The sequence below is a fragment of the Pleurodeles waltl genome, chromosome 3_1 (assembly GCF_031143425.1).
Source record: "Pleurodeles waltl isolate 20211129_DDA chromosome 3_1, aPleWal1.hap1.20221129, whole genome shotgun sequence".
Classification (NCBI taxonomy): Eukaryota; Metazoa; Chordata; class Amphibia; order Caudata; family Salamandridae; genus Pleurodeles; species Pleurodeles waltl.
The window spans coordinates 701987920-702002699 of NC_090440.1; the positions used below are offsets into that span (position 1 = coordinate 701987920).

The 14780-nt window shown below is 48.3% G+C and overlaps 1 protein-coding gene across 2 annotated transcripts in view; it reads right to left on the minus strand.

Moving 5' to 3' along the window:
- BSDC1 (BSD domain containing 1) overlaps window positions 1-14780 on the minus strand; it is a 148801-nt gene that overhangs the window by 103892 nt on the left and 30129 nt on the right. For both annotated transcript variants that reach the window (XM_069223374.1, XM_069223373.1), the window contains exon 6: window positions 6626-6741. In XM_069223374.1, the coding sequence (XP_069079475.1) occupies window positions 6626-6741 (116 nt within the window). The remainder of the gene's footprint in view (window positions 1-6625; window positions 6742-14780) is intronic.

Below are 14780 nucleotides of genomic sequence, written 5' to 3' on the forward strand. Positions count from 1 at the left end.
GTTGTGCTGCGCGCTTGCGGCTGCGCTGCATCCCTGGGTTAGACCCGCCCCCTGACTTAATACACTGCCCTGCAGGGTCTTCATTTACCCTCTTCCCCCATTTTTGTCGGGGGATGGGGGAACAGCCTGCGGAGCAGTTGCGCCATGCAACTGCCTGGCCTCTGTCTGCACGAGACGTGCCAGGGGTATTGCCGCTGAGCATACTTGATGAAGTGAAAATCCCCTCTTACCCCTTCACTTGCGGGTACCTTCTTTTCCTGCGCTAGTTAAGCTGAATAGGCAAGTTAGATGGTTTGAGCAGATACCTGTTGTCCCTATGCTTGAATAGTATTTATTGTGTTAATACTGCAGCTGTTTGTTCTCTGCTGCGTTCATTGGTTGTTGGCTTTTGTCTGGACCCCTCCTGTACCCCTCCCCCCCCTCCCAAGCTTGCTGGAACATCCTGCAGTGCTCGCTGCTTTGAGAAGTAGTGGACTCAGAGACTTTTTTCCGTTCACTCAACTATGGCTCCCACTAACGTTCTCACGTGGAACCTGAAAGGCAAACACACGCTGGCGCGCGGGTACTCCATCTATTCATACCTTAAGAGGCATAAAATACACAGAGCGCTACTACAGGAGATGCACCTCACGCGGTTGGAGTGCACCAGACTGCAGCGGCGATGGTCAGGACAACTATTTGCGACTCATTTCTCCTCATATGCCAGAGAAGCCCTTGTTTGGATTAGGCCTGGCAACCCGTTTGTGATTGAGGAATGGGAAGCGGACACAGAGGGCTGGTTTGTGTTTGGGCGGTGACGCCTGGAGGTGTGTGCGCTACTGCTGGGGTCTGTTTATGCACCTAATACAGACTAGCCCTCTTTTCTACACAGACTGTCTGGAGTCCTCTCCCACTGGAGCTGCCTCCCATGGCTTGAAGGAGGTGATTTTTAACACCGTCCTAGACCCTGACCGGTCCTTGCCACCGCTGCCTGCGGTGGCTGCTGCACGCTCACTGCGTGATTTGCTCCAACACTGGAAACTGATATACCTATGGCGACACCACAATGCTGCGGCAAGAGTTTGTTTTTCTCAGCCCCGCACCAGCTACATGTATGACTTGATAGAATACTTTGTTCAGACAACCTGTGCTCCGCGATGTTATAGACGGACAACTTTGGCTGCACACACTCCAACCACAATCCCCAAATCCTACAAAAGGGATAGGACACATTCGTCCCTGCTATTCCTACCTGGAGACTGCGGCTGGAAATGCTAGAAGATGCACCCTTTAGGGCATCGCTTGGCACAGCCATTGCAGAGTACTTTGATCATAATGCTGGTACTGCCTCCGGTCTCATTGAATGAGATGCATTCAAGGTCTACATACGAGGGCACAGCCAGGGTACACAGGGGAACATGCGTAAGTACGCTGAGCGTGACCTAACCAGAGTGGAGAAAACACTGTTGCAATACGAAATAAAACACCATCCAGGACTCTCTGGGGACGCGAACGCTAACAAATAAGAGGACAGAACACTTGACTCTGCTTGAGACGTTGCACTCTCTTAATTATGCAGCTCACTCAGCACTCACGCACGCTGTGGCTGACAGATCGGGCAGGATATTGGCCTTGTTGATTCGACAAGAGCAGGAGTGCACCCATATTCTAGAGCTACGTTCGGTGACGGGTGACACATTGTACACAAGGAGAGATACATGACGAGCTGACACGTTACTATGCCACACTATACCAGTCGATGGTGCTGGCGGGACTTGCAAACTTTATAGAGTTTTTCTCCTTACTTATGCTGCCCTTCCTCACAGAAGAGCAATCGGTAGAATTAGATGAACTGTTAATCTTAGCAGAGGTGTAGGATAGCATAACTGTGTTGGCTACTGGCAAAACCCCCGGGTCCCACTGGTCTACCGCCGAAGTTTTACAAGGCATTCTCTTATATGACTGCAGCTCACCTGCTGCGGCTCTTTGAAGAGGCCTTGTCAGAGGCATCAGTGACATCATCCCAACAGGAAGCACTGTTGATCTGTCTCCCTAAACCAGGCAGAAACCCAATAGAGATGGGATTATACAGGCCCTCAGCGATGGTTAATACGGACTATAAAATCCTGGCTAAACTGTTAGTAATGCGACTGACGCCAATGGTACCTCACCTGATCCACACTGACGAGAGCGGCTTTGTGCCGGCGCGTAGCACTTCCCTGAATAATAGACGCCTGTCACAGGTAATGAGGTACTCAGTGCAGGACTGGCCTAATGCGGGCTGCCTGGTGCTGGACTTGGAGAAGGCCTTCGACTCCCTGCAATGGCCCTTCCGGTTTGCGGTGCTGCGACCGTTGGGTTTTGGACCAGGCTTTTTAAGACTGGTAAAGCTAATGTACACCCGTCCGCAGTTCAGGGTTCAAACTGAGGCAGGGAGACTTGGCAGGGTTGTCCCATTTCCTCACTGCTGTTCTCGCTGGCGATAGAGCCCCTGGCGGTAGAACTCATCCCATTAGGAACAACCTGGAATATCCCATTAGGGGATGGTAGACATACTGTGTCCCTGTACACAGATGATCTCCTCCTGTATTTCAGGGACATCTACAATATTCTGTAGGAAGTTGCAGATATACTGCAGTGATCTGCCATGATGTCAGGGTTATGTGTCAATTGGGTGAAATTGTGCCTTTTACCTTTCAGTCCTAATCGGACAGATCCGGGTCTCGCTCTATCAGGAGTACTCATCCCCTGGCAGCCCAGGACGAATACTTGGGCATTAATATCTATCACATGACAGATGACATACGGATGAAAACCTCAAGCGAGCAGTGTCATCTATTTGTGCCCAAATAACTTTCTGGCAGATGCTGCCACTCTATGTGATAGGGCAGATAGCGCTCCTGTAAATGGTGATCCTCCCCCGTATGCTTTACTATTTCTCCAACCTACCGTTGTACGTCCCGACTAAACTTTTCAGAGAGCTGGAGTCCAGAATTAGGGAATTCATTTGGAGCAAAAGCTGCTGTAGGGTGGCACTAACTAAATTATACTCGCCGCTGGAAAAAGGGGGACTAGCGGTACCAAACATAGAGCACTACTACTTGGCCTCCCAGCTGCAGTGGGTGGCCAAATGGCTTTCTGGGCTTCAGCTGTCAGACACAGCAGCTGGGACATAGCCCTGGTCGCTCTCAGAGATGTTGCATCTGTTCCTCCCGGCTACACAGACTAAAGCACCAAACTTGCTCATGGTGGATGTGGCTCATCACTGTTACTGCTGGAGTCTGCGGCTCACCCAAGCAGTTACTCCTTTCGCACCGGCACTGGCCCTACTGGGCGGAACACAATGCATGATTTCAGCAGAGCTGGAGCCTTGGCATGCTGCAGCCTTGCACATGTTGGGGGATCTACATACCGAGGGAATGCTTACCCCATTTGCACACTGGCGGAGAAAAACTCTCGCCGGACAGTTCCTATTATATAATTCCCTGCTAGCGCTGCTGTCTCGGCATTGGGGGGGGTGGTAACATCTCTGATGAACCACCATTGCACCTTCTGATACAGTACCTGCATGTTACGGGACATGACAGCCATTTGGTACGATGGTTCACAGACGAGCTCTGAACACACACGGTACACGCCACACGCCTGTGACTTGCTGCTGACTGGCTGGGAGGGTGATCTGGATGGGCCCTGTGCGGGCAATGAATGGGAAGCTGCCTTGAAGAGCCACGTTAATGTGCAACACAATGCACACTTTCGCTGATCCAATTTCATATCCTACTTGGGGTGTACCTTATGCCAGCGAAGATTAATCAATACTTTCATCGCACAGATGCAGCATGCCCTCGATGCGCGTTAATGGTAGCCGATCTGCTACACATGATATGGTCCTGTCCCTCACTAGGTACTCATTGGCATGCAATGTTGGCGCAACTGTTGGAGTGCACGACGTGCCCGCAGCTGACCTCACGGGAGGCATGCATCTTGGGCCTCTTCCCAAGTGCTAAATAGCATAAAGTGTCAACAGTTTTCTAGATCTGGGACTCTTGACGGCTATGCAGCTCATCACCAAGAGATGGAAGTCTGCAGAGCCCCCTTCGATAGAAGCATGAAGGAGGTCGTTTGCAATATGGGCAGAAGCGGAAGCGGTGGCGCTGCGGAGGGAAGATCACCCCGGACTGCGGACATTTCCGTTGGCCTCTAACTGGGACGCGATGTTGCAGGAACTCCAGGAACAGGAGTAATGATTGATGCCGATTGGGCACATGCGGTGGCTGCGTTGGCGGAGGGGTGCTGGGCTGGCTGGAAGGGGTGGATTGCTAGCGCCCCCGATTGGGTGGTGAGCCGGACATTTCCCCCTTCTGGAAAGGGGGGGGGGTGAAGTATGGACAGGACAAATCGCCATGGGGCCTTGCGGTGGCACTCCGGTGTGCCTCGACCGAATGACCAAGCATAGACATAATGGTCTATGGAAGGAGAGGGGTGGAATGGGTGACCGGGGGCAATCTCTAGCCAAAGTGCTTGTTCTGGTGCTGTATTGTTGTTGTCGATGAAATTTATGCTGAAACTTAACTCTTTTTCTGTGCAATGTGCGGCAGCCACCTAACAAAAAGATGCAATGACTTATTATCTATCTCATGCTGATTTGCGGCCTGTAAACTGGTGGCGTATGATATATCGCAATCTTCTATAACATCACCTTAGCTCTAAATGTATATCCTAACTGCTAACAGAGACTGGAGTTACCACCAACCAAAATAGCTGGAAGACAAAGGAACGCAGAAATTATACACCCCAAATGTTGTTACTCTAACCCACATATAATAACTGACGTGCTCAAAATTATTTGTATTCTCTCTTTGAAAAAGAAGGTAAAAAGATTAAAGCAAAAAAATAAAAAAATAGGGTAACTGCACAGCTAGACATTGTGGTATGCGGCTGCCCCTGCTATGACCTGCTGATAGGATGTTGTGTCTTCAGGTGGTGATGGCCGTGATAGATACAAGTAAGGGTCATTTTGCAGGATAGGATCTGGATCATATGAATCCCATGTCACCCAAATCATCTCCTTTAGATGGTGGTGAACCCTGTGGTGAAAACTGTGGCATAGGAGATTGGGGAGTTGATGGAAGAGTAGAAGGAAGCACTGGCGAGTGTGGTGGAGAAGGCTGAAGTTGAACTAGAGCCTTGTCCTTAGAGACCTTTTTAGGAGGAGGAACAGTGTCCAAGGCCTCTTCAAAGGTGAGCTTCCTTTGGTTGGAACAAGGGGAGGCAAACAGTTATTCTGCCTGTTCCTTTCTGAATATGGGATTGGCACTGACAAGCATCCATTATTTCTAAGATAGGCTCCACCAGTGAAGCTGCTTCAGAGGAATGACTAGGGTCTCTGGAGGCAGTCTTATGTCCTGAACTTTTTGGAGCCGAAGTCTTGTGTCGAGTCGAAGCTGTCGGCTTGGAAGTGGTTGCAGAGGTTTTTTTTGCTCTGTGCCAAAGCACTCAGGTCGATGGATCTGCCCGAGGTTGCCTGGGATGTTGCCAAGCCAAAGGTTGCTGCCAAAGACATCTTGGCTATTTTTAGTGCCGAGTCAGAGGGCAAGGCATCCAAAGGTGATTTTCAGTTCCGACCAGAGCCTGAAGGCAGCCCGGCAACCTGCTTCTGGGGCGTCTTTAAAGTCTTTGTATAGGAGTGGGGGCTGTTATACTCACAGGTTGCGTGGAGGTGACTGGCTTCTCTCAATGTCGGATTGGACGTCTGACTTCATATCTTCGATGGAGAAGGCCTGTTCTGGCTCCTCCTGTGCATGTTCTTCCCCGAAGATATCGGAGTGTTGTCTGGTGTTTTGGATGCCATCTCCAACCTACAAACTCTTCGGTCCTGGAGCACCTTCTTGGTTTGAGAGGAACGGCAGGAGTCGCAGGTTTGTTTGTTGTTATATATTATACACCATATGTTGGTCGGTGTGAGGGGAATTCTGAGTGGCATCAAGGGCAAAAGCGAAATGGATTATGTTCCATTTGCCCTGCATAGTCCCACTCCACGTGGAAGATTAGGCCCGAGAAGGGCACGGATGTTCCACAGGGAGGTAAGCCGGCTCCTGGTACGGGAAATTCAGACCGACCGCGAAATATGTAGAAAACTCAGTTGAATTACAGTACCGTCACTGAAAAAGAAATGGAAGAGAACAATTCGGAACAGACCGATTTGAGGACATACCGTAGCGAGAGGAACACATGTCCAAACCTGACGGCGGTGAGAGAAACAATATAACAAAGGACTCTATGCCCATGCGCAGTATCACTGAGAAGAAGAGTCACTCTTACTTGTGACTCGAAAAGATTCTTCGAACACAAACAACTTGCAACACTCTGGACCCAACACTGGATAGCAGACTTATGCAAAGCATGTGTATTTACATCCACACATGCCATCGAACACATGGTTTTCTGTCTGTTTCGTGTCACACTGCAGTGTGCTAGTCATTGGAAGATAGCGGATATACAAAAAGAGCAGACAAGCCCTGTCAAAGATGGCACAGCTAGCAGCATTTTATGAAAATGATACTCATATTATGGCCTGATCTCCTTGAGAGCCTTATGACCCTCTTCTTCAATAATACCCTAGCACAGTTGGGAACCAGTCTCTCACCATCTTAGTGTACAGTGCACGGATAGATGGGCTGTTGACAAGCAGGTCTGATATCTCGCCTTTCATGTCCTCCAAGCTCCACTGAGACAGCCAGAACTCAAAAAGCTCGGGAGGGCCTGTGAGGAAAGAAGAGCAGCATTAGAAATACCAATATGCACATATATACAATCAAACATTTTTGCAGGAAGCACAGGATGTGAAAATTAGGTTAATTTTGGGTCCCCAAGCCCCGCAACACTTACTTGAATCCGCTTCCAGCACTCACCCAGAGGCCCCCTTTGAGTAACCTGTTTGCCTCCTGTGCCCAAGGACTTTCTGAACAGCCCATCACTAATACCTCGGGCCACCACAGTGAGTGCCAGGGTCACACTAGGAAATCTTTTGAGCAACGTGGAGCTCTGCCTGGTAACTGTAACAGCGACACAGGCAATTCTTGGGACACATAACTCACCCCAGTATGTATGTACATGCACAGCAACATGCCGACGGGGATGGGGAGAGAGTGTTGTGTGTCTGTGTTAGTTAATAAGAGTGGAAAAATGATAATACAAATTAGGTCATCCAGAGTGGTGTAGAAGAAATAAAAACAAGACTACTAGAAAGTAAACTCCATGACTTGAGAATATGACTCAGCACTCAATATATAGTATGTCAGTAAAGTCCGAACTTAAAGTAAAGCCAACGTAAGAGTATATAAGAGAGCTTGGAAGTCCTTTTGCAATCACACTGCGAATGTCGACAATACGAAATGTGAAGACTGCGCTTTGTAACACAGGAGTGTGCATGACTATTAACTCAGAAATGGATGATTGGTGGCGATGCACGTTTCCGGTTAAACCCAATTTACAGTGAACATATGAGCCCTTAAGGAGTCCTTATGAACAAAAAGCGTTGGCTATAGCAAAAAGCTGGATTGCCATTTAATGAATGTGAAAAAGTTTATGAAATAAATGCTATCTCTTTCTATTCCACATTGGATTATTGTGTGATTGCAAAAGGATATCTAAGCTCGCTTTATGTTCTTATGTTGGGTTTACTTCAAGTTTTGACTTTACTGACATTCTATATATATATGTAAGGAAATGCCTCCTTGGCATGGTTACCCCCTGACTTTTTGCCTTTGCTGATGCTAAGTTTTGATTTGAAAGTGTGCTGAGGCCTGCTAACCAGGCCCCAGCACCAGTGTTCTTTCCCTAACCTGTACTTTTGTTTCCACAACTGGCACACCCTGGCATCCAGGTAAGTCCCTTGTAACTGGTAAACCTGGTACCAAGGGCCCTGATGCCAGGGAAGGTCTCTAAGGGCTGCAGCATATCTTATGCCACCCTGGGGGCCCCTCACTCAGCACAGACACACTGCTTGCCAGCTTGTGTGTACTGGTGAGGACAAAACGAGTAAATCGACATGGCACTCCCCTCAGGGTGCCATGCCAACCTCACACTGCCTATGCAGTATAGATAAGTCACCACTCTAGCAGGCCTTACAGCCCTAAGGCAGGGTGCACTATACCATAGGTGAGGGCACCAGTGCATGAGCACTGTGCCCCTACAGTGTCTAAGCAAAACCTTAGACATTGTAAGTGCAGGGTAGCCATAAGAGTATATGGTCTGGGAGTCTGTCATGCACGAACTCCACAGCACCATAATGGCTACACTGAAAACTGGGAAGTTTGGTATCAAACTTCTCAGCACAATAAATGCACACTGATGCCAGTGTACATTTTATTGTAACATACACCCCAGAGGGCACCTTAGAGGTGCCCCCTGAAACCTAAACCGACTACCTGTGTAGGCTGACTGGTTTTAGCAGCCTGCCACACTCGAGACATGTTGCTGGCCACATGGAGAGAGTGCCTTTGTCACTCTGTGGCTAGTAACAAAGCCTGTACTGGGTGGAGATGCTTATCACCTCCCCCTTGCAGGAACTGTAACACCTGGTGGTGAGCCTCAAAGGCTAACCCCCTTTGTTACAGCACCCCAGGGCATTCCAGCTAGTGGAGTTGCCCGCCCCCTCTGGCCACGGCCCCACTTTTGGCGGCAAGGCCGGAGGAGATAATGAGAAAAACAAGGAGGAGTCACTGGCCAGTCAGGACAGCCCCTAAGGCAACCTGAGCTGAGGTGACTCTGACTTTTAGAAATCCTCCATCTTGCAGATGGAGGATTCCCCCAATAGGGATAGGAATGTGACCCCTCCCCTTACTGCCCTCCCAGACCTAAACACACCCCTAAATTCTGTATTTAGGGGCTCCCCAGAACCTAGGAACTCAGATTCCTGCAACCTAAGAAGGAGAGGACTGCTAAGCTGAAAAACCCTGCAGAGAAGACGGAGACACCAACTGCATTGGCCCCAGCTCTACCGGCCTGTCTCCCCCCTTCTAAAGACACTGCTCCAGCGACGATTTCCCCAGGGACCAGCGACCTCTGAATCCTCAGAGGACTGCCCTGCTCTAGAAGGACCAAGAACTCCTGAGGACAGCGGCTCTGTTCACCCAAGACTGCAACTTTGTTACAAAGGAGCAACTTTAAACAACCTGCGTTTCCCGCCGGAAGCGTGAGACTTGCTACTCTGCACCCGACGCCCCCGGCTCGACTTGTGGAGAACAAACACTTCAGGGAGGACTCCCCGGCGACTGCGAGCCCGTGAGTAGCCAGAGTTGCCTCCCTTAGCCCCCACAGCGACGCCTGCAGAGGGAATCCCGAGGCTCCCCCTGACCGCAACTGCCTGTTCCTCAGATCCCGACGCCTGGAAAAGACTTTGCACCCGCAGCCCCCAGGACCTGAAGGATCCAAACTCCAGTGCAGGAGTGACCCCCAGGAGGCCCTCTCCCTTGCCCAGGTGGTGGCTACCCCGAGGAGCCCCCCCCCTTTGCCTGCATCGCTGAAGAGACCCCTTGGTCTGCCATTGATTTCTATTGCTAACCCGACGCTTGTTTACACACTACACCCGGCCGCCCCCGTGCTGCTGAGGGTGTACTTTCTGTGCTGACTTGTGTCCCCCCCGGTGCCCTACAAAACCCCCCTGGTCTGCCCTCCAAAGACGCGGGTACTTACCTGCTGGCAGACTGGAACCGGGGCACCCCCTTCGCCATTGAAGCCTATGCGTTTTGGGCACCACTTTGACCTCTGCACCTGACTGGCCCTGAGCTGCTGGTGTGGTAACTTTGGGGTTGCTCTGAACCCCCAACGGTGGGCTATCTTGGACCCAAACTTGAACCCCGTAGGTGGTTTACTTACCTGCAAAAACTAACTAACTCTTACTCCCCCCAGGAACTGTTGAAAATTGCACTGTCTAGTTTTAAAATAACTATATGTGATTTATTTGAAAACTGTGTATGCTATTTTGATTATTCAAAGTTCCTAAAGTACCTACCTGCAATACCTTTCATTTAAAGTATTACATGTAAATCTTGAACCTGTGGTTCTTAAAATAAACTAAGAAAATATATTTTTCTATACAAAAACCTATTGGCCTGGAATTGTCTCTGAGTGTGTGTTCCTCATTTATTGCTTGTGTGTGTACAACAAATGCTTAACACTACTCCTTTGATAAGCCTACTGCTCGACCACACTACCACAAAATAGAGCATTAATATTATCTCTTTTTGCCACTATCTTACCTCTAAGGGGAACCCTTGGACTCTGTGCATACTATTCCTTACTTTGAAATAGTGCATACAGAGCCAACTTCCTACATTGGTTGATCAGCGGTGGGGTGCAAGACTTTGCATTTGCTGGACTACTCAGCCAATACCTGATCACACGACAAATTCCAAAAATTGTCATTAGAAACTGATTTTTGCAATTTGAGCTATTTTTCAAAATTTTGAAAAGTCCTGCTAGGGCCTTGTGTTAGTCCCTGTTAGCATTTCTTTTAGAGTTTAAAAGTTTGTGAAAGTTTGAATTAAGTTCTAGAGATAGTTTTAGATTCTTAAAAAGTATTCCAACTTTTAGAAACATAATGTCTGGTGCAGAAGAGAATGTGATGGAACTCGACCTCACACCTTACCTCCATCTTAAGATGAGGGAGCTAAGGTGTCTCTGCAAAATAAAGAAAATCCCAGTTGGCTTAAGACCCTCCAAACAACAGCTCCAGGAGCTTCTGGCAGAGTTTGAAAAAGCCAACCCCTCCGAGGATGACCTCCCAGAGGAAGAAGATAGTGACTTGGAGGAGAATTCCCCCCTTCCAGTCCTAATTAGGGAGATCAGGGACCCTCAAGCCCTGACTCCAACTGTGATAGTCAGAGATGCTGCTTCCCTCACACGAGGGTCCAACACCTCTGCAATCACTGAGGATAGCCTCAGTGAAGATGACCTCCTGCTAGCCAGGATGGCCAAAAGATTGGCTTTAGAGAGACAGCTCCTAGCCATAGAAAGGGAAAGACAAGACATGGGTTTTGGTCCCATCCATGGTGGCAGCAACATAAATAGGGTCAGAGATTCTCCTGACATGTTGAAAATCCCTAAAGGGATTGTAACTAAATATGAAGATGGTGATGACCTCACCAAATGGTTCCCAGCTTTTGAGAGGGCTTGTGCAACCAGAAAAGTAAACAGATCTCACTGGGGTGCTCTCCTTTGGGAAATGTTCACTGGAAAGTGTAGGGATAGACTCCTCACACTCTCTGGAAAAGATGCAGAATCTTATGACCTCATGAAGGGTACCCTGATTGAGGGCTTTGGATTCTCCACTGAGGAGTATAGAATTAGGTTCAGGGGGGCTCAAAAAACCTCGAGCCAGACCTGGATTGATTGTGTGGACTACTCAGTGAAAACACTGGATGGTTGGATTCAAGGCAGTGGTGTAAATGATTATGATGGGCTGTACAATTTATTTGTGAAAGAACACCTATTAAGTAATTGTTCAAATGATAAACTGCATCAGCGTCTGGTAGACCTAGGACCAATTTCTCCCAAAGAATTGGGAAAGAAGGCGGACCATTGGGTCAAGACTAGGGTGACCAAGACTTCCACAGGGGGTGACCAAAAGAAAGGGGTCACAAAGCCTCCCCAGGGGAAGAGTGTTGAGACATCCAAAAATAAAAATAGTAAAGAGTCTTCTACAGGCCCACAAAAACCTGCACAGGAGGGTGGGCCCAGAGCCTATTCACAATCCAATTTTGGGTACAAGGGTAAAAACTTTGATCCCAAAAAGGCCTGGTGTCGTAGCTGTAATCAGCCTGGACACCAAACTGGATACAAGGCCTGTCCCAAGAAAAGTACCACTTCTAACTCCACTCCAGCTAACACTGGAATGGCTAGTCTCCAAGTGGGATCAACAGTGTGCCCAGAGCAAATCAGGTGTCACACTGAAGCTACATTAGTCTCTGAGGGTGGGGTGGATTTAGCCACACTGGCTGCCAGGCCCCCTAACATGAAAAAATACAGGCAGCAGCTCTTAATTAATGGGACAAGTGTAGAAGGCCTGAGGGATACAGGTGCCAGTGTCACCATGGTGACAGAGAAACTGGTTTCCCCTGGTCAATACCTGGCTGGACAAACTTATCCAGTCACCAACGCCGACAATCAGACTAAAGTGCATCCCATGGCTATGGTAACTTTAGAATGGGGAGGGGTCAATGGCCTGAAACAGGTGGCGGTCTCCTCAAATATCCCAGTAGACTGTTTGCTTGGAAATGACCTGGAGTCCTCAGCATGGGCTGGGGTAGAACTGAAAACCCATGCAGCCATGCTGGGTATCCCTGAAATGGTGTGTGTCAAGACAAGGGCACAGTGCAAGGCTGAGGGTGAAAAAGTAGAGTTGGAGCCTGGAAAAAGGGCCCAGTCTACCAAGAGAAAAGGAAAGACAACTGGGAAACCAGCTGCAACACAACAACAAAAAGAGAACCTCTCTTCCCAGGAAGAAGTTCTGCCCTCTGAGGGAACTGAGCCTATGGAGTTAGAACCTTATCAGGTTGAGCTCTTAGGCCCAGGGGGACCCACAAGGGAGCAGTTGTGTAAGGGGCAAGAAACCTGTCCCTCTCTTGAAGGTCTTAGGCAGCAAGCTGCTGAAGAGTCCAATGGCAAGAAAACTGGAACACATAGGGTCTATTGGGAAGATGGACTCCTTTACACTGAGGCAAGGGATCCCAAACCTGGTGCCACTAGGAGAGTGGTAGTGCCTCAGGAGTTTAGGGAGTTCATACTGACCTTAGCCCATGATATTCCTCTTGCTGGGCATTTGGGACAAACCAAGACGTGGGAGAGATAGTCAACCACTTCTATTGGCCCAACATGTCCCAGAAGGTCAAGGAGTTTTTTGTCTCCTGTACCACCTGTCAAGCCAGTGGTAAGACAGGTGGACACCCAAAGGACCCCCTCATTCCACTTCCAGTGGTGGGGGTCCCCTTTGATAGAGTGGGTGTGGACATAGTGGGTCCACTTGAACCTCCCACAGCCTCAGGGAACATGTACATACTAGTAGTAGTGGATCATGCTACTAGATACCCTGAAGCAATTCCCCTTAGGTCGACTACTGCCCCTGCAGTAGCCAAGGCCCTCACTGGTATTTTTACCAGAGTGGGTTTTCCAAAGGAGGTGGTGTCTGACAGAGGTACCAACTTCATGTCAGCATACCTAAAACACATGTGGACTGAGTGTGGAGTGACTTACAAATTCACTACACCCTACCATCCACAAACTAATGGCCTTGTTGAGAGATTCAACAAGACATTAACCCCTTAGCTGCTGGGCCTTCCCCCCCCCAGTGCTGAGCCCTTTTTTGGCTATTTGGGGTAGTTCGCGCTTAGGGCTTCATAACTTTTTGTCCACATAAGCTAACCACGCCAAATTTGCGTCCTTTTTTTCCAACATCCTAGGGATTCTAATGGTACCCAGAGTTGGTGGTTTCCCCTGGAGGAGACCAAGAAAATAGCCAAAATACAGTGAAAATTTTGTTTTTTCCAAAAAAATGGGAAAAAAGGGCTGCCGAAGAAGGCTTGTGGTTTTTTCCCTGAAAATGCCATCAACCAAGGGTTTCTGGTGCTGAAATCACTATCTTCCCACCTTTCAGGAACGGGCAGACTTGAATCAGAAAACCGAATTTTTCAACACAAATTTGGCATTTTACTGGGACATACCCCATTTCTACTATATTTGGTGCTTTCAGCCTCCTTCCAGTTAGTGACAGGAATGGGTGTGAAACCAATGCTGGATCCCGGAATGCTAAACATTTCTGAAAACTAGACAAAATTCTGAATTCAGCAAGGGGTCATTTGTGTAGATCCTACAAGGTTTTCCTACAGAAAATAACAGCTGAAATAAAAAAATATTGAAATTGAGCTGAAAACAACAGCCATTTTTCTTTATGTTTTACTCTGTAACTTTTTCCTGCGATGTCAGATTTCTGAAAGCAATATACCGTTTTGTCTGCTGGACTCTTCTGGTTGCGGGGATATAAAGGGCTTGTAGGTTCATCAAGAACCCTAGGTACCCAGAGCCAATAAATAAGCTGCACCCTGCAGTTGGTTTTCATTCTATACTGGGTATACAGCAATTCATTTGCTGAAATATGAAGAGTGAAAAAGAGGTATCAAGAAAACCTTTGCATTTCCAAAATGGGATCAAGATAAGGTTTTGAGGAGCAGTGGTTATTTGCACATCGCTGAATTCCGAGGTGCCCATACTAGCATGTGAATTGCAGGGCATTTCTCAAATAGACGTCTTTTTTACACACTCTCTTATATTTGGAAGGAAAAAATGTAGAGAAAGATAAGGGGCAATAACACTTGTTTTGCTATTCTGTGTTCCCCCAAGTCTCCCGATAAAAATGATACCTCACTTGTGTGGGTAGGCCTAGTGCCCGCGACAGGAAATGCCCCAAAACACAACATGGACACATCCTATTTTTTTTATAGAAAACACAGCTGTTTTTTCCAAAGTGCCTACCTGTAGATTTTGGCCTCTAGCTCAGCCGGCACATAGGGAAACCTACCAAACCTGTGCATTTCTGAAAACTAGAGACCTAGGGGAATCCAAGGAGGGGTGACTTGCGGGGCTCGGACCAGGTTCTGTTACCCAGAATCCTTTGCAAACCTCAAAAAGTGGCTAAAAAAACAAGTTTTCCTCACATTTCGGTGACAGAAAGTTCTGGAATCTGAGAGGAGCCACAAATTTCCTTCCACCCGGCGTTCCCCCAAGTCTCCCGATAAAAATGATAC